This window comes from Lepidothrix coronata, unplaced genomic scaffold, assembly GCF_001604755.1.
Source record: "Lepidothrix coronata isolate B3197 unplaced genomic scaffold, Lepidothrix_coronata-1.0 Scaffold59, whole genome shotgun sequence".
Lineage (NCBI taxonomy): Eukaryota > Metazoa > Chordata > Aves > Passeriformes > Pipridae > Lepidothrix > Lepidothrix coronata.
The window spans coordinates 2,923,073-2,941,583 of record NW_016690239.1 but is presented as its reverse complement, the minus strand read 5'-3'; the positions used below and the strand labels follow the sequence as shown (position 1 = coordinate 2,941,583).

The 18,511-nt window shown below is 35.1% G+C and overlaps 1 protein-coding gene across 7 annotated transcripts in view; it reads right to left on the bottom strand.

Moving 5' to 3' along the window:
* MLLT10 (myeloid/lymphoid or mixed-lineage leukemia; translocated to, 10) overlaps positions 1-18,511 on the bottom strand; it is a 123,189-nt gene that overhangs the window by 70,211 nt on the left and 34,467 nt on the right. For 5 of the 7 annotated variants that reach the window (XM_017817132.1, XM_017817129.1, XM_017817133.1 and 2 more), the window contains 4 exons: positions 17,699-17,808; positions 13,454-13,557; positions 10,941-11,034; positions 8,937-9,032 (listed from right to left, as the gene is read on the bottom strand). In XM_017817132.1, the coding sequence (XP_017672621.1) occupies positions 8,937-9,032; positions 10,941-11,034; positions 13,454-13,557; positions 17,699-17,808 (404 nt within the window). The remainder of the gene's footprint in view (positions 1-8,936; positions 9,033-10,940; positions 11,035-13,453; positions 13,558-17,698; positions 17,809-18,511) is intronic. The other 2 variants (XM_017817134.1, XM_017817137.1) reach the window with 1 other exon arrangement.

The window sequence follows — 18,511 nt, the reverse complement described above, 5'->3', positions numbered from 1 at the left end:
GAGTTTAACCCAGAAAGTTCATTAAAAAATAACAAAGCAATTGTCACCAAAATCTCATGTAAAAATATACTTGCTAGAATACAATAGATAAAGTTCTTTTAATTCTTGTACACTTCTTAAAACTCCAAGGTCGGTCTTTAAAAAGCTCATGGGGATTTCTAGGTTTGGGGGTTTTATACACTGAAGTGAACTTGGGGTTTTTCTCTCACTGTGCCACAGGGATAGAAATATAGAGTTTTTCCTTTGACAATAAAGTGTACAGGTGTCATAAGTACAATGATATACACCATAAGGTAGGATTTAAATTTTTGAAACCTAATATAGGCTTGTTGAAGGAGTTTTAGATCAGAGGTTGATTTGGGGTTTTTTTGTATTTTTCTGTAGGGGAGATAGTATGCCTCCTTTTAGACCTGGAAAATACACATGTGAAAGAAAAAAAAATATGGAGAGGAGGCATTCAAATGCAGTGCCCAGTCTTTTCAATAACATCTTACATTTAACAATCCCAAAAATGCTACCCATACTACCAGAAAAACAAGCAGGGATCAAGAAAAAAAACAGAAGCATCTACACCCAGACTGCCATGTTGTTCATCAAATCTGTTGACCCAAAAGACTTTCACCAGTGCTAGTTACCAAACTACATCATCACACATATGATGTTTAAATAAACTTGAGTAACAATTTCACTGAACCCCAGACAAGCCTCAAGAATGAAGCTATGAAATGGCTAAGCCACTGCCTGAGTTTCTTTAGCTTTTATCATTCTACTAGGAAATTCAAATCACTCTAAAGAATTTTTTTTGTTTATAGTTTTGGAGCCAAGGGGCAATGACTTCAATGTGCTTTAAGATGAAACTTCACAGAAATATCAGTAAACAATAGGAAAACTTTTAAATGAACATGTTTTACAATCTTTTCTGTTGACCTTCTAGTGCTCTCTTACTTTCAGTGTAATTTCATCTAAAAGGCAAAGAAACATAAAATTCTCTTCAAAAGAACAGTTAGGAGAACTTCAAATTACATTTTGCATGTACTGAAATCACTTTGACAGTAGTCTCAACACAAAAGGAGGTGTCAAGAAGAAGGAAAAGGGGACACAAGAACAGCAGGAAGGGAGGGGGCATAAACGAAAGAATTTGCTTAATTTCTGTAAAGTGAAGCATCAGCAACCACATCAAATTCCTCTCCCAGATCCAAAGCACCAGCACAAAGTCTGACAGGACAGTTTACCACGGTCACAGCTTAACACTCAAGGACACTGGAGGGGTAACCCATCCAAAGGCCTTTTGGATACAAATCTCACACTCACAGGACATCTGCTGTCCTTACCTCTACATTCCCTCCTCCTTTAAGTTATACTTCCTCTAATAATTCTCCCTCTATTTTTTCTTTTTACTTTTTTTTCTTCCTAAGGAAAGTTCAGAAGTCTTACTTCTGAATGTGAATTGACTCCAGATGCATATAACATCAAAGAAGTGGAGAACACTTCACTGCAGGAAAACGTTTGAAAGAAATACTCAGATTTTACACTGGTAAGAATAAAAATTTCCAGAACAACCTGCTGAGATGAAGAGACGTAGCTCCCACAGTGCAGTTGCACCCTTTTCTCACCATAAAGATGCATACTAAGTATAACAAGAGTTCTGCAATATCCACTTTGGAATCCAGAAAAGCAAAAGAGGGACACAAATTCCCACAATATTTAACAAATGTGACAGCTTTTAATCAAGTCTGTCTCTAAGGCCATACTAACTAATCATCTCCCCTACCACCAAAAAAAGAACAAACCACTAGCCCTTCATGGACAACTTTACATGCTTCACTTTTGTAAGATCTCTGTTCAGTCATAGCTCTAAAAAATCCCCAGAACACGTATCAGCAGCTCACCAAGATAAACATCCATCCAGAAAGCCACGTGGGAACACCTCATTCTAAGGAAGGTAATCATATCAAATGTCTGACCTCCTACGAGCTTTACAGTAAGGAATATAAAAGGCAGAAATTACTGTTAACAAGGACTGAAAATAATATTGCCAACAACTAAAAGCTAAGGGAGCACTAAGGGCAGGCAGAACCCATTCATATGTTTAAGCATGAGTTCAGATGTTCCAAACACCTATGCAGAGCTGACAAATGCAATATTACATTTTGTAAACCCAAGATTTAGCAGAAGACACAATCGAAGGAAGAATATAATAAAAAAATACAGCACCAGCTACAAAATTAATGAGGGAAATTTTTCATCTTGGTTCACAAATAAGGTAGTTCAGCACACCAGATTTAGGCAGCTTCTGAAATCTTTGTTACTGTAAGAAAAATAAAGTGTGACTGCCGTGCAGCCACTGGGTAAGCAGTTTAACATTATTCAACCTAGAACCTGAAGAGCCCTGATTTATGGTGCAGCTAAGTATCAGTATAAAATACCTAGAGTTCATATGTCATGATTAATCAGAAAGCTTTATTTATCACCAAAGATATCATTTTTTGATTTTGGTTTTTATCTAAAAAAATTATGTAATACCATCTTAATCCCAACACCTACATGCTGCAAGATTAGAAAACAAATAAGGTGCAATATTTTGTAATTCTATAGCACTTTCTGTACATTGGCCTCTTGTGGGGCAGGGGAGAGGGAAATGGAGAAGGCGGAAAAAAGCACATTGATTGCTTTTATTTCTTCCACAAAGATTCAATATACAAAATTATTATATAATATGACTTCATAAATACAGCTCACTTTAGCTCATTTACATGTTGGATCATTCTAAAGGTCAGCATGACATCACTCATTTTCTTTAACATACTTTCAGAGAAACACTTTACCAGACTCCTGAACAAAAATACCATCTCATGGAAATATCAAATTAAGGATACATGTATAACTTCATTGTAGCTCAGATCTGTTACCAACATGTCCTGGTCTCCCACCGGCCAAGCCGTGTGGGCACGTCCAGGTTGTTATTCTATACCACCCACATCATCACTGGGGGACAGAGGTAAGGGATTCTCGCTTCCAGGAAGGCGGGGAGGGGCCTGGCTTCCGGTTGGGAAGCAAAGGTGGCGTGCGGAGGGTCCGCCGACCATTCTGTTCATTCTCTCGGCGGCATCTTGCATGTAAAACACCCTCTCTTTTATACACTTGCTGTTATTACGACTGTAGCTGTTGCTGTTCAGTTTTCTTATGTCATTGTAACTTGTTCTTATCTCAGCCCATAATCCCTAGCTTTTTTATCTCCCACTGGAGGGGGGAGGGAGCAAGCATGGGAGAGTGGAAATAAATTAGGGAATGCCATTCCTAAACCATGACACAACAGAATAGATGTAATCAAATCTATCTTTTCACACGTTGGACTTCAATGTTTGAAAATAATCCAAGTGAACAATAACTTTTCTAGTACAGATGGAGTGGATAAGTTCAGCTTTCTCTTAAATGGCATTATTAATTCATAATATTTCCACATGGAAGTATCATTTAACTTGCTGAAGGTATCTACATTTAATTACAATTAATTTTTGCCTCAAGAATGCACAGCCCTCTCCAATGAGGTTTCCACAGTACTTTATTTCATTAAAATATGTTCTGAAGTGCAGCAGTTAACAGTTCAGTGTTACAAAGGAGAAAAAAACGTTTTCTGACCCTGCTCTCACCTTTTCCAGAACTGTTCAGCTTGTGTGCCCACTCAAACTACTAAAACAGCAGCAACAAAAAACAAAGTGCAGTGTTTTCTGCTTGTTTTAGTGAGCTGTGTTAGTTCTGTGAAGGAACAGGAGAGATGGACAGTAACAGGCACAAGAGGAGGCAGACGCAGAACAGAGAAGAACTCACCTGCTTAGGGAGCAGGAGACTAACTTCTGTTTTGAAAGAATTAAAACACATGCACACTATCAGCAAGCACCAGTGCTTAGTCCTTCAAGACACAACTGCTTGGGTTGACCTTGAATTATTCTGTTTTTATCCCTTCTCTATTACAAAAATGATAAACCTCTACTACCTTTGGTTGTCCCAAGTTTTCAAACTTTAGGAACATCTTCAAATCTATTTTCCTTATTGATTATTGTAATCAAAATCATCTGAATCTCCAAACCACTAATTTTTCAGCTGCTGTTTTTGATTCCCTCAAATAATTCCAATTTATCAGAATGTTCTGTTAGTACAGAGTATTTAGATTGGTGCTTTTGTCATTTATAGGTTTTCTGCACTATCTTTGTGCCACCAAAGACTGTAAATCCAGAGCTGTCAACCATCACAACTAACATCCTGAATGGAAAGCTGCACATAGGTCTTGTTAATCTCCAACAGCAGATCAGCTTGGCCTCTTATTTGGGACTAGGAGCAATAGAACCGTAACAATTCCAGAATGAAAGATGCCCACCGTCCACAAGTTTCAAATTCAAATCCTAATTTATCTGATTTTTACAACAACAACCCTTGCTCAGGCATTCATCTAGTTATCATTTTAAATGGTACAACCCACAGCAGAAAAATTCAATGCAGCAGCAGGGTTGCTGCAGTCACAGTAACAAAAGGAGACAGGCACGGGATAGTTTATAGGGAGAGATTGAACACTATTGCCAGCATTATTCAAACACATACATATGCAGCTCTAAGGATAAAACTTGTTCTTAAGTACCAGTCCTCGATGTAATTACTTAAATATTCAAAAGCCTCACTTAAGTACAGGAATGATGGTCCAAAGTTTCACTGTTAATGGTAAAAAGACTCAAGAATCAATAATAAAAATGCAATCCAAAGCTTCTATGAGGTCCAAGACTACCAGCTCTTAACCAGAATGAGCTACTCTTCTTTTGATATTTAATATTAAAATATGCTTCTTCTGTTTTTTGCACAGTTTAATATTAATGGTTAGTAATGGATACTCAAATGCTACACACTTGAGTAGCACTTTTCAACTTCAAAAATGGTGTAAGACTAAATCAATGCTACTATTTATTGTCAATGCTCAGCTTCATTTATTCCTATAAAAACTGCAAGTATTAAAATTTTAAATTATGTATTATGTTACATGCTGTGAAATACTCCACTGTCTGCAAGGTAACTTAAAGATAACTGTTAAATTTATGTTAAAAAATAGGCAAACAGAATGGCAAACAAAAGTAGTACATTCAATTCTCCTGGCTCAGTCAGCTTAACATTGCAGATCATCTTTAACTGCATACAGTCTACCAGCACACAAAACACTGTACCTGATGAACAGCATATATATTATACATATATGCAGATTCATAAAAAAGTATCTAAAGTACCTTCTAGAAACCATTATAAAGTCAAAGCATTAATAATGTTGTATTAATCTAGGATCCAAAGCAAAGAAAAAAGAGTATCTTAAAGCACCTTTTCATTCTACATCTCTCACAGTTATAGGATTGAAATTGTGCTGGTTTTGAACAGCACAATTTAATTTACTCCACAGTAGTTGGTATGGAGCTGTGCTTTGGATTTGTGCTGAAAACAGTACTGATAACATGGGGATGTTTTCATTTTTGTTGAGCAGAGCTTACACAGAGCCAAAGGCTTTTTCTGCTCCTCATCCCACCCCACTCCACCAGCGAGTGGGCTGCAGGGGCACAAGAACCTGAGAGAAGACAAAACCAGGACAGCTGACCCCAACTGACCAAAAATATCCCGTGCCATGTAGTGTCATGCCCAGTATGTAAAACTCAGTGAAGACGAAGGAGGGGATGACTAAACATCTGCAGTCTTCAGTCACAAGCCCAGTTTTGTTTAATTTAAATCATATGAGCCATCATAGCAAGTGTTTTAAATTTCCCCTTCCTGCTCAGTCCAGAGCAAAGCACTTCAATAGTAGAAAAGAAATTAGGTTAATTCATCTGCTATAAAGTAGTTACTTTATATGCAATATATTCACATTTTTCAGAAGTCAAAAACATATAAAGCTAGTAATCTTGACTAATTTTCATGTAAGTGGCTAAAAAGACTTCCTTTATACAAAGGTCAGTTCCAGATATATTTAGGTCTTTCTTTAGTCCTTCCAAATATAAGACTGCCAGGAACATTAAAGCAAGGTGTTCTTCTACAGCCTCATGGTGGCTTAAATTTTTCCCAAGAAAGCTTGAGGTAAACACCTGGGCCCTGAGAAAATGGGATATTATAATGGAATGTCAAGCAACATATTACCAATCCTATTTATGAGGGATGCAGCCTCATCACTAATCATTTCTAAATAGCATCTCTGCCATAGAAACTAACAATACTTAGGCAGCAGTAATCAGAATATAATGAAGCTATTTATTCTGTAGCTTCAAATTCATCATTACAATTAAATCATACCAAAGGTTTGGTTAAATTTGTTCAGGATTTTTTTTTATTATTATTATACCCTTATATATTTGTTAGTAATTTTGTTAGCAGAGTGTCCAGAAGAGACTAACACATTCTATGAAGGAAAACACAGGCTTTCAGCAGTGTCTGTTTGTAAAAATGACAGTTATCTATCTACATCAACATTTTCAGACCAACCTCTTCTTACTCCAATCTAGTATTCCATATGCACAAACGGATAGCTTTTGAGGTCTGAGAAATAAAAATTGTTCCAAGCCACAACTCATACAGCTACTGCTTGGCAAAAGGAAAAGCTTTAACAATGCCTGCAGATCAGATTATCCAAATTTCCAAAAAACAAAAACGAAAGATAAAGAAGAAACTACAGTGGCCACAGGGCAGGTGGGGTGCCACACACAGAGACACTACTGTATCTGTGAAGAAATATATACATATTTTCATAATATGACAACAATCTAGATTCCAAACAGATTTACAGAAGAGGAAATAAGGAAAGTCACCCTAAAAAATGACCACAGTCCTCCAAGATACTTGATACAGTGTATCAAATATACAGTGTAAGAGATCCCATGCAGAAGGTAATCAAATTTACCAAGAGAATGAGCCTTTATAACACCTACAGTTTACTGACTGAAGATTAGGATTTTGCAAAGAACAGTCTGTTCAACTATAGAATGTGTAAGATTAAAAATGCCAAACAAAGAATCTGTGGCCACAAAAAGTTAGATGATTAACAGCTTTAGGAAACTGCAACTTTTTTCACCGCTGGGTGGTTTTAACTTGAATACTGTTCATTATTCTCATGCCATGAGAAACACTGAATGTGAAATAATAGGTTAGTGCTTCAAACTGCATTGCTTCATGTGGTATTGCAGATCATGAGATCTTTTGGATTACCATGTTTCACTTCATGAAAGCTAGAACAAACTTTAATATCCTATTTCTAGCAAATTTTAAGTCAAAGAAAAGGGCCAGGATTTGCAAAGGCAAGCCACAACATTTACTATTTCTAGAAGGTCTACACTAAAACACTTCCAGAGCACGAGAAGCTGAGCAGCCAGCTAAAAAAAAGCTGATACATCGACTGAACACACTGTTACAAAGTCCCTCCAAGTATACCCTGAGGACTTCACAGGTATTGTGTGGTCAAAGTATTTTCAGTCAAAGTCATTTAAAAACCAAACAAAACAAAACGACAAAAGCAACCCAAAAAACATCAGCCCACCAGCTTACAAGTTTTGTCCATGTGAGTAAAAATCCATGCATGTTATTTTGACAAAACATGACCTGAAATATTACTCTGGTGAAAAACTAAGAAAAAATATGGCAAATATTAGTAAGAGTTTACCTTGCAGTTAATTCTGTAGTCCATAATTCAAGACTGGTTTTTTCTACCAATGTGTTACTAAGAGAAAAAAAGTCTGCCAAAACCCCATATGTTTATTATTTTAGCCATAAATTTTGATTTAGAGGTACAACTGCATCGCAGTGCACAATCTTTTCTGCGTTACCAGATGAAGATCGAACTATTCACCTACACCACTAATAAAAATCTAAAGATACTTTGTAGAAGATAATCCAAGAACAACTGGAGATCAACATCCATCCAAAATGGAAGTGATCTTAAAATCCAAATCAAATATTAAGGAGACTAAGAGTCTGAAGACTGACATTTGTTATTCAATTTCCTTTTACTATAAATATAGCTCCTTTGTACAATACACATTAGGTCAAAGGATTCTTTGATTTCAATTTTTATGTAATGACTTTTAATAATGCAGAACTAAGTTTACTCACAACCACACAAAATTCTATTAAGCTATTAGGATGCACAGGATGTATGCAAGTGAGCATTTTTGCATGTATTCTTAGAGGACTAAAAAAGAGCCAAAGCTTATTTGCATTATTGTGCCATGGTGTGTAATCATGCCCTATTGAATTCAGATGACAATTTTTTTATAGACAATTATTAATCCAGCAGTAAAAAAACCACAAAATAGTAATCATCATAAATTTAAAATTCCTTTCTTAAAAATATGTGATGTCAAATTGTTAAATGGAATATGCCAACATTAGAAATCACCAGTCAGTTATGTTCTTAGTACCCTCACAGGAAGATTCACAGGTGAGTAACAAGGTCTTTTGCCATCACAGAGGGCTTGACCACCAGTTCCAGTAAAATGTGTCAAGAAGAGATGCCAGTTCTTTGATGAGAGAAAAAGATATAGCAGGGCAAAACATAAAAAACTAGATGCAGCTGTTTAACTGCACCGTTGCTAAAATGTGTACTGCTGGTTTTCTTTCCTACGTAGTCACAAAGGATATACAAGAAAAACTCTAGTGGAAAACTAAAGCAAAGGAAGTTGCATGGAAACAGCCTTTCCAACGACTATGTTTCAGTGTGTATCCCAAAACTGATGATAAACAGTAACAGGAAGCTGCACGTACAAATGCACCCAAAAACCTTTCCTTACTGGATGCTAGTACCTCTATTATTATTCTGTGCTTCAGGAACAAGATTTCCTTCAGGCTTTTCATCAAAAATTAAATTTATCAGAAGCGCTACTATTAAGCAGATGTGCCACATAATTAGCAACGACAAATCCACTTACTTTTTTCTCCTTCTCATGGTGTTTATCCTGAGAGTGAGAGGAAGAATCACTTAAACTTTGATCATATGACCTATTAGATCCCCGTTTGCTTTTTTTCTAAAAAGAGAAAATATATTTATGGACAGAGAAAAGGAACCATTTGAATAAATAAAAAGTATAAAGCATTTCAACTGATAAGATGCCTTATTGCTTGAGAAAAAAAAATTCAGTACTTCAGTTACTGAAAAACTGACACTAATAAAATTCACAAGACTATCTCATGTACACCAGGAAAAAAGCCTAACCCTATATCAACTTTTAGACCTCCCACAAATTTACAAGATATGCTTTCCACAGAGAAATGAAATATGCCACTTTTTAAAGGTTAAAAAATGCTAGACACATTTTCATAACATAAAAAAGATGCTGCTGAAGCGAGTATCTCATGAAGCCACAGTGAAGCCCTGACACATGCCTGAAATGCTTTGTGAGGTGGCTGTTTCGTGGCTTCATGACTTATTTATTATTCAAGAGATCTGTCTGTAATATTTTCATTTAAATGGATTAAGAACCAGGATACAGAATGCTGTAGTCATGTATGGGTTTACAAGCAGCACATGTAACTGCCTGTATTTCTGTAATGTCTGAGAGCCTAGTCCGGGACTGAGAATACTTTACGCTAGGCCAGGGTTCTAAATGTTTGTTATTTCATCATAACTGAGGCAGCATTATAGACACTTCAGGATGGTGTTTTGTCAACCAATTTTCAGTGGAATAGTAGATATACACCACCCACCATCTTCAGCAGTAAATACTAAGCACTTGTATTTACCAGGCATTAACAGTCACAATAATCCTAAAGAAACACTGAAACTCTTAAAACAATCCTGCCAGTCTTTCCTCTTCTTACCACTACAGCTTCATAACGGAAAGCTAACTAATCATATGTCAAATATAGAGTTATGTCTTTATCATTAAACTTGCTTTTGAAATAAACATAAATGTTCTCAATCATAGCAGCACTGCAACATTCAAATCAAATACGTAACAGTGTAAGGGCTTGCCTTCACTGCTAAGTAATAGATCACTTTTGTCCTTTTGTATATATTTACCTCAAGATAGTAAAAAAAACCCAACTTAGTTTAGTAAGGCCCTGAAAGCCATGACTTATCTTAATTATGAAGCAAATTCATCAGTATTCACTAGAGCAGAGAGCTTTTAACTTCTAGAAAGCTAAAATGGTTGACTGGCCCCATGTTATCTCACTGCAACCTATTCAAAAGTCACACTAAGTATTCACCTTTTTTAGCAGTGAAAACAAGTAATCTGCAAGTTTAACTGTACTTACAGCAGTATCTGAACATAAGTCCATATATTTTAATACTCATAATTAACATTTTTTAAACATCAGTAAGTCCTTCAAGTCCACACCCTCACACGTGCACTCAGAAACAGTTATCTGGATCTGTCAAACTGGTAAGGAGTGATACGAAAGATCCCAGAGGTCTGATCCAAAACCTAATGAAATATCTGAGACATTTCAACAGGTTTTGTTTGTTCGTTTTTTAAAAATCAAACCTCAAGTCACTTCCTTAAGGCCATGTATAAGAGAACTTATAGGCAGGGAATATCTGCTGGCTACACATTGAGAGAGAGAACAGAAGATATGGGGAGAAGAGTAACAGAAGCAGAAATAAATGGATGGCTTCTTTACTCCAAAATGGACTAAATTCCTAGAAGGCACCTAAACAAATAGCAAAAGAAAACATTACAGGAACTCAATGAAAAAAACCACTAAATGTGCATGCTATTTCTGGCAGAGAGGAAAAACCCACACATCTAGAAAGTAACCACTATAAAAACATTTTCAGCTAGTACTTCTGTAACTGTGATTAAAACATTGTTTTAATGAAATACAACCTACTTTTTGAGCTACATGAAAATATTATTTCTAGTGTTAATGGCAATTCAGAGCGAAAAAAATAAGTCAGTGACATTTATTTATAGAATTTAACAAATACATACCAGTTTATTAAAATGGTATTTACAGTAGCCACAGTATTGGACGTTATCTGCACCATTGCCTTCCTCTTCACAAAGAAGTCCTGCAAACTGTGCACTAAAAATAAACCAAACAACATTCAAGGAAAGCAAATTTACACCAGCTCGTACCACGATATCACAGCTGATAATGTATGGATGCTCATATCTGCAATTAATAAGAGATTTCCACACAAGTGACTTCCAATGGCACATGTCCATAAAACTGACCTTTGTACTCCAGGGAAGAAGATGTATGGTTCACACTTTGGCCTGATGCCTTTTTCAGAGTCTTTAAGCCACTCACACAAGCTTATAGCTTGGAAATCTATACTTACTATGCAGCTACTCCCACAGATATAAACCAAGCAATCTACAAGGATTCTCACCTCAAATTCAAGCCAAAAATTATATATGGAAAGAACAGTTTTAAACAAAACTATACTGCAGATCCAAAGGTTTTTTCAGAAGTTGCATACATCCTTCTCTGATATGCCAGGAAAATCACTTTTTTTTAATTCTGAATAGAACTTGAATTATATAATAAATCAAACCATATTTATTAGTTTAAAATACTATGGCAGGTTAATCTCTTTTAAAAATAACAAGACTTAGCAGTTGCTTTGCCTACTACAATTTTTTCAAATCAATTTTGCTTTTCACCATTTTTAATGTTGATTTATTTTCTTTACCAAAATCAACTTAGATATTGGAAAACCAAATATTCAGTTTCATGTTCTATATCATTTTCATTACCATAATAATGCAATGTTACAGTCAAAATGATGCACGGGAGTATGAAAATTAAAATAACAATATATAAGGTGGTTTATTTTCACTGCTTTTTAAAAATATGTTCTTGGGAAATTCAGAAGTATCACTTCCTAAATACATGCATATCTACAGCAGATACCAACTACAGAAAACATTCAAGAGGGTCTCTTCAAGCAAAGATTTATTGTTCTAAGCTTGGCGTACAAAAACCAAATGGACTAAAACTCATTCTTCATTAGACGTTAGTTTTCTTAATCCCAAATTGATATGCCTTGCCCTGGGTTTTTGCCTTCTGTAGTTGTCACATTTTTCTTCCATTTTTTTTAAACATTAAAGAAGCTTCTCAATATCCCCAACCATAGCACTCTCCTGCTGGATATCATTTTATAGTAAAGACCAAGCTTTTGAATCAAAACATTCTAAAATTTGGCAAGATAAATGTTTTAATTTTTAACGTAATCCTCATGTTCTTCACAGCATTCACTGAAAACAGGGTTTTGGAAGAAAGTAAAAAGATGAAAAGAACTCTTGTATGCATCCAAGGGTTTGAAAGGAAAGGGACCTTGTCATACAAGCACTTAGACGTATACATTTTTTCACATCTGTAAGTAATCCCTTTACATGGTATGCATGCTTTGAGGAACACAATCCATTTTCACCATAAAAAGAAACTTGACATTGATCACATCCAATGAAAAATTAGATGCTTACGAAAGAATAAAACCTGCAACACAGTCAAGTAATTAAAAGAAAAATAAATAAATTAAGAGTTGCCAAGAAATCAGCACTAAAACATAGAAGTAAATCCTTTAAGAGCTGCACAAGACATACAAATTATCACTTAGTTACACTGAAGCAAATACCTTCAAGTAATTTAAGCAGATTTGCAAATACCATTTCCCTGACTGAACTGGGGTAGCAGACAGGTAAAGCCACATATTATGTAGCTAAACAGCCTATATAAACCTGCCAGCTACCTACTGCAAAATAACTCCAGCTGAAATTGAAATAACAAATAATGCCTGTAAATTTTGGGGTGAATTCTTTTTGCCTCCTTTTACATGTTAACGTGCAGTTTAATATAATTATTCAGTCTCTTTTGGAAGTCTATAAAGTGAGACAAGCATCTCCTGAATGCCAGCAAATCTAAATACCTTAAAGTGTAATGAATCAGATGGTGGAGGACACAGCTGTTTTTCTCCAACAGTAACACATGAAATCTGAGTATTTCAGGATAGATCTGTACCATTCAGATAAAAACAGTGAGGTGAATTACCCCAAATGTTTGGAAATCTGTACTGGAATGGGTGTATCTAGTGTATTTTTACATACAGCTCAGTAATCTTCCCTCTGATTTACTAAAAGTAAGCATCAAAATCAGTTAGCAGGTAAATAATGTCTACCCACTCCCCTATCCTAATAAATATCATCTAAGAAAAATAACATAAGACCAAGAAAAAAAGCCAACCCCCCCTAAACCTTACTCAGAGAAGCACACACCATTTCATACAACCCAAGGGAGTATTACCAGACAGCTTTTGCAGCACAGCAATATCTACGCTGCCACTGCCATATTGTTAGTAAACCCTTTTATAATAAAAGCAAATCACTTTACTGTATTTCTTTACTCAAAAATGTACTAAATAAAATACGTTTATTCATCACACTGTGTGCATTGACTCCTTCTGGACCATCAGAGATATTAAATAATAAAATATACTTACCATGTTACGTGAAAAGCTTGTCGACATCCATGCTTATTACATGTCATACAAGCACCAGTGGCTGCTTTACTTTCTCTGCCTTGTTCATCACAAATATAGCATGTCTATCAAAGAGAAAATACTTAACATGATAAGAAGAATACAAATAAGTTCTGTGTTACAGAAGATTCTAGGCTGAGAACTGGATTCTGCAGCTAAGCCTGTATGAGAACTTTTTTATGAAAGTCTAATTCTGCTTGTTTGCAAAAGGAGATCACCTGGTAGACTCTTGGATTCTGTGTAACACTTCACCAGTGTTAAGGCAGTACAAATACTAATTTACTTACATTCCATACCACTATTCAACTACCCAAATGGTTAAACAGCCAAGGGTTAACAGCATTAGGCTTCAAGACTGTCCTTGCCTTCAGGTTTGTGTTTATGTCCTTTTAAGTCTCAATTATTTTCACATTCATTTAGCAGAATCTGTATTGGTGGCATTCAGAAACATCAAATTAGACTGAGTGCCTACTGGTACAATATACCATACAGTATACATAAGTGTGTCTACACAGTTACACACAGAAAAACTGCACACTTGAAATTTTTTCGTATGTTGGGTGCAAAGAATTTTCAGAAGTGTCATAGCATGCTTCAGTATACATATGATGCTCAGTTACTTTTAATAAAACTGGTGTTTAAAAGAACTCTAATTTCAGCATGACTTGGACAGCCCCATAAACATCTTGGAAACCAATCAAGCAAGAAGCTTCTGCAAACAACACTTAAATAAGTATATCAAACCCAATTCAACCTCCAAAACAAGCTGAAATGAAACCAACCTATCTAGTATCTGAAAATCTTTTTGTAGAATTTTTGTCATTTTATTTGTTTTACTGGGATTCTACGGCAATTTTTAGCATTTTCAAAAACATTCTCAGTAAAACAGAATAAAAAATTTAAGATGAAAGAAGTCCAAATTCCTTCTCATTACTCAATACTTTCTCTTGTTTTTTTTAACATATGGCCAGTAAACATGCTGTACAGAAGTTTGCTACTATACCAGGCATCGCTACAATCCCTCACCAGCATTCCAGAGAGAAATATCAGGCAAAACTAAATCTGTTTCCATTTTTTCCTGTCCAAATTACCGAAACACCATTTAGAAAGATTCTATATCACGTTACATTTATACGCAAAGTGTAACAATTTAAGAACAGATTCTTAATGAAAGTATCATTCAGCACTGGGGCAATTAAGTGTTTGTTTTTAAATGAGAGAGAACCTTGCTGAGTAATAAACATAAATGACACACGGCTTCCTCTGTAGAAATCCCATTACAAGATCTCAGATGAGAAAAGATAAACTTTTTTACGTAAAAAGAAAATTGTCTATATTTTAATTTATTGCAATTTTATCATAACCTCCCTTCAGTGCAGCAGAGAATGAGTAGAATAATAAAAAATAAATAACACCAACCAAGGTAGTAGAAAACACAATTAAAAAAATGGACCAAGATACCACTGAAATAAATAAATATATATATATATAATGCAATAATAATTATATATATATATATAATGCAAAACCAGCATTACTTAGACATGAAAATGACTGAAATTCTGAGTTCAGAACAGCCTTTTACGGAGAGTTTTAGAACACTTAACATGAGATGTCAGCTACCTAAAGCATTTTTGTTAATATACAAGGCTTGAAGGTAGGCAAGTCATTCTTGTACAGTTTCCACAAGACTTTAAAGAAGCATTCCACCCAATAGCTAATATATCCTAAAATCATACCCTATATCCTAACATTTGAAAGATCAGAAAGGGGATAATCCTGCTTAATTCTTTGCCTTGCTTCTTTTGTACATCAAGGTGGTGTATACTGATAATTCAGTTGTTTGACAGGGTCTGAGACTGGCTGCTTTTTAGCTTTCCATACCATGACCTGACACATTCAGGTTTTAGGGACAAACAAGGTCATGGTCTATCAACCTCATCTTAGTCATTATATTAATTGTAAGTAACTTCAAAGTAAGATACTTCTATAAACAGAGAGCTCAACAGACCTCATAAAACTCAATCTTCATTTACTTTCTGGGTTTTTTTCAGAATTCTGTTTAAAGTTCTTTATTTTTTTCCACACCAAAGCACAGAAAGAAAAGCAATACAAGCATTCCACTTAGTAGGGATGTAGGCCCCATTTCTTCAGCATTTACCCTACATAGAGGGTCTGCATTTCAGGACTTCTTAAACCAATTTACAGTAAAATGACTGAAAAATCACAACAAACAACCAGCTACATTACGAACAAGTTTAAACACAACAGGGTAGACTGCTTACTAGTTTTAACAAGCTCAAACTGTATTTCCTACAACAGTCACTAGAAATATAAAACCTGTTTCCTAGTCTTTCATATGAAACAGGGCCAAAGAAGGTTCCATGACGAACAGTAAGTTCTCTATAGCTGAGGTCTCAACTTATACCTTCTCTTGGACACACAACAATTCCAGAAGCCTGAGAGCCTTTGTCTTTCTTTCACAAGGAAGACTTTCATGCATTTGCAAATCAATGCAAATGCTACACCTCCAAAACCTCTGGAATGTGGAAGTTTAAAACTCTCAGTGTCCCACCACCTACAGTGGCACTGCTCTTCCAAGCTCTTAAAGGAAGAGAGTACTCTGACTTCTCCCAAATTCATTGGAAAAGAACCTTTTGACTCAGCAAGAAAATTTTACTCAAAAAACCACAACAAATATCTTAGTTTCTTTAAAGGCAAAATACACATTTTGCAAAGCTGCCTTTATGTTTCTGCCAATACTTTCCCTTCAAAGATTCAAAATGTAAACCTTCTTTGCAAAAGCAAAGACAGAAGGAAAGATAAGGCAAAAAACCACCTTATAAAGCAAAAAGTAATTCAAGAAATAGTTTACTCTAACAGCTACTCAATGGCACTCCCTGATCGCAGAATCAAACCTCGGAATTGTATGGAAATTTCTCATTGTTGCAGCAAGTGCTGAAAGAGAAGTCTAACAGCTGCCTTCACTACCAGGCAAATCAAATGCACTTATTTTTTTATCAGTTCTTAGAAGAGATTCCTAAAATCCGTAATTATATTCAATTATCACATAGTTTCAAATGAACCTGAAAGAGACAAATAAAGCTGACATAAAACAAAAAGATACTATCCATGCATAACCATCCAAGAACAAACACCTACTAAATAGAAGGGCAACTAATAATCCATTTCTTTTTGGAAGCAACTGTATAGGAAGAGCTTTCCTGATAGCCAACCCACTAAATAAATCATTCAGTAGATCTGTTATGTAATGTGATGGTTTTTACCCCAGAAGGAGGCAAACTTCAGGAAAATAGCAGCCAAATGTCTCTGTATTGACAAGCCTCATGCTTTAGTGTCTGCTGCATTTCTTCTTGCATTTAAGATTACTGTACTTGGTAATTCTGCATATTTCCCAGTGTTTAGTAAAGGAAAAAGTGCACAGAAAAAAATCATGGTAAATTAAGCACTATCTCCTGGCAGAACTCCAAAGATGTTTATTTTAAAGACCACTATATAAATTTTCCCTCCTGGTAACTTTCTTTGGCCTCTATTTTCCCCTGATTCTATGTGCTAGTGCACTGTTTCATTGCTTTGCCTTTTGGATTTTTTATTTAAAGTCTCACCACACTTTATAAAACATTCCATCTCAATGACACTTATTTAGGAGCAGTTCTTTTATAAGCAAATAATCCCACTAAAGTGAATGTTGTTTACAAAGGCAAAAGTCCTTTCCAAATGTCCTCTGCAAACTTCTGTCTTAATATATTAGCATACCTTTTCTTCCTAAAAGGAATGCTTATGAACTTATTTATGTTCATATCAACACTTAAAACAGCAGGACTTTGTGGTAATCAATAATAACATTTCAAATAAACTGTAACAGTATTTTAATGTATAGGAAATATTTCACATTCCTTTCAAAATGAACTGTTATTCAAAGATCACAATATTTTTAATTAACAAAATAGTCCCTAATCAGTAAAAGACTAATGAGACATGGCAGATAACGTTACAGCTTAATTTAATAATATAGCTTTATTAATTCTTCAATTTACCATAAAGTCACAGCAGAAAACATAGAGCAGTACTGCACACATATGTTAATTTTATATAAAGCGCATTCTAAGAAGTGTAGTTTTATATTATTAAAGCTCACAAATTTTAAAATAAATACATGGGATATAAAAAGACATATAATTATACCTTATTATAACGATCATGAGGAACAGACTGCAACACGATAGGTTCCATTGTAGAAACATTTGCAAACTGCACCTCGGGAATGTACAGAGCACAAACCACATGAGCCCAACCTACAAAAAGTTATAATTGTATTTAATTTTAATGTTTTCTAGAAGCTCAAAAGACATTTCAATTATAGTACAAAGAATCTTTTGCAACACTTTTTCTTCTACTTTAACTGTTTAGAATATTACAGGCATTATGTTTACCTTTCATTTTTGTTATCCAAAGTTTAAATGAGCTGTAATACATTTTTTAATTTAGTCAAGGGAGAATTTATACAAGTAATACTCCATGAAATTCAAATACTAATGATTTATACAGTGACACACAAACGGAAAAACAGATTAGTCTTAAAATTTCTTGGATTAACAGTCATTGCATAAAAGCTATGCAAATTCCTGCAAAAGGGAAATATCATCTGACCAAATTAATATTCAAGGAAGCCTTACCATCATAGGAAACTTCTATGTATAATTTTTACTTAAACAATGTCATTCTGATTAGAATAGACTCCTGTTTTCTTTCTACAGAAGGAAATCCCAACACATACACACACCCCCACATAGCCCTCTGTGAAATCTCTTCCTTCTGTAAAGGTGTGCCCAGCTCATTTTTTCATAGGAATACAAACTCCTATATCCAGTCCTATTCTAACTCATTCATTTGGGGGCATCAATAAATGGTTAGTTACTTACCATACTGACTTTAACAACATTTTGAGAAACCAAGGTTCCTAACTGCCTAACACTTGGTTGGATGAGGCTGGGGGGA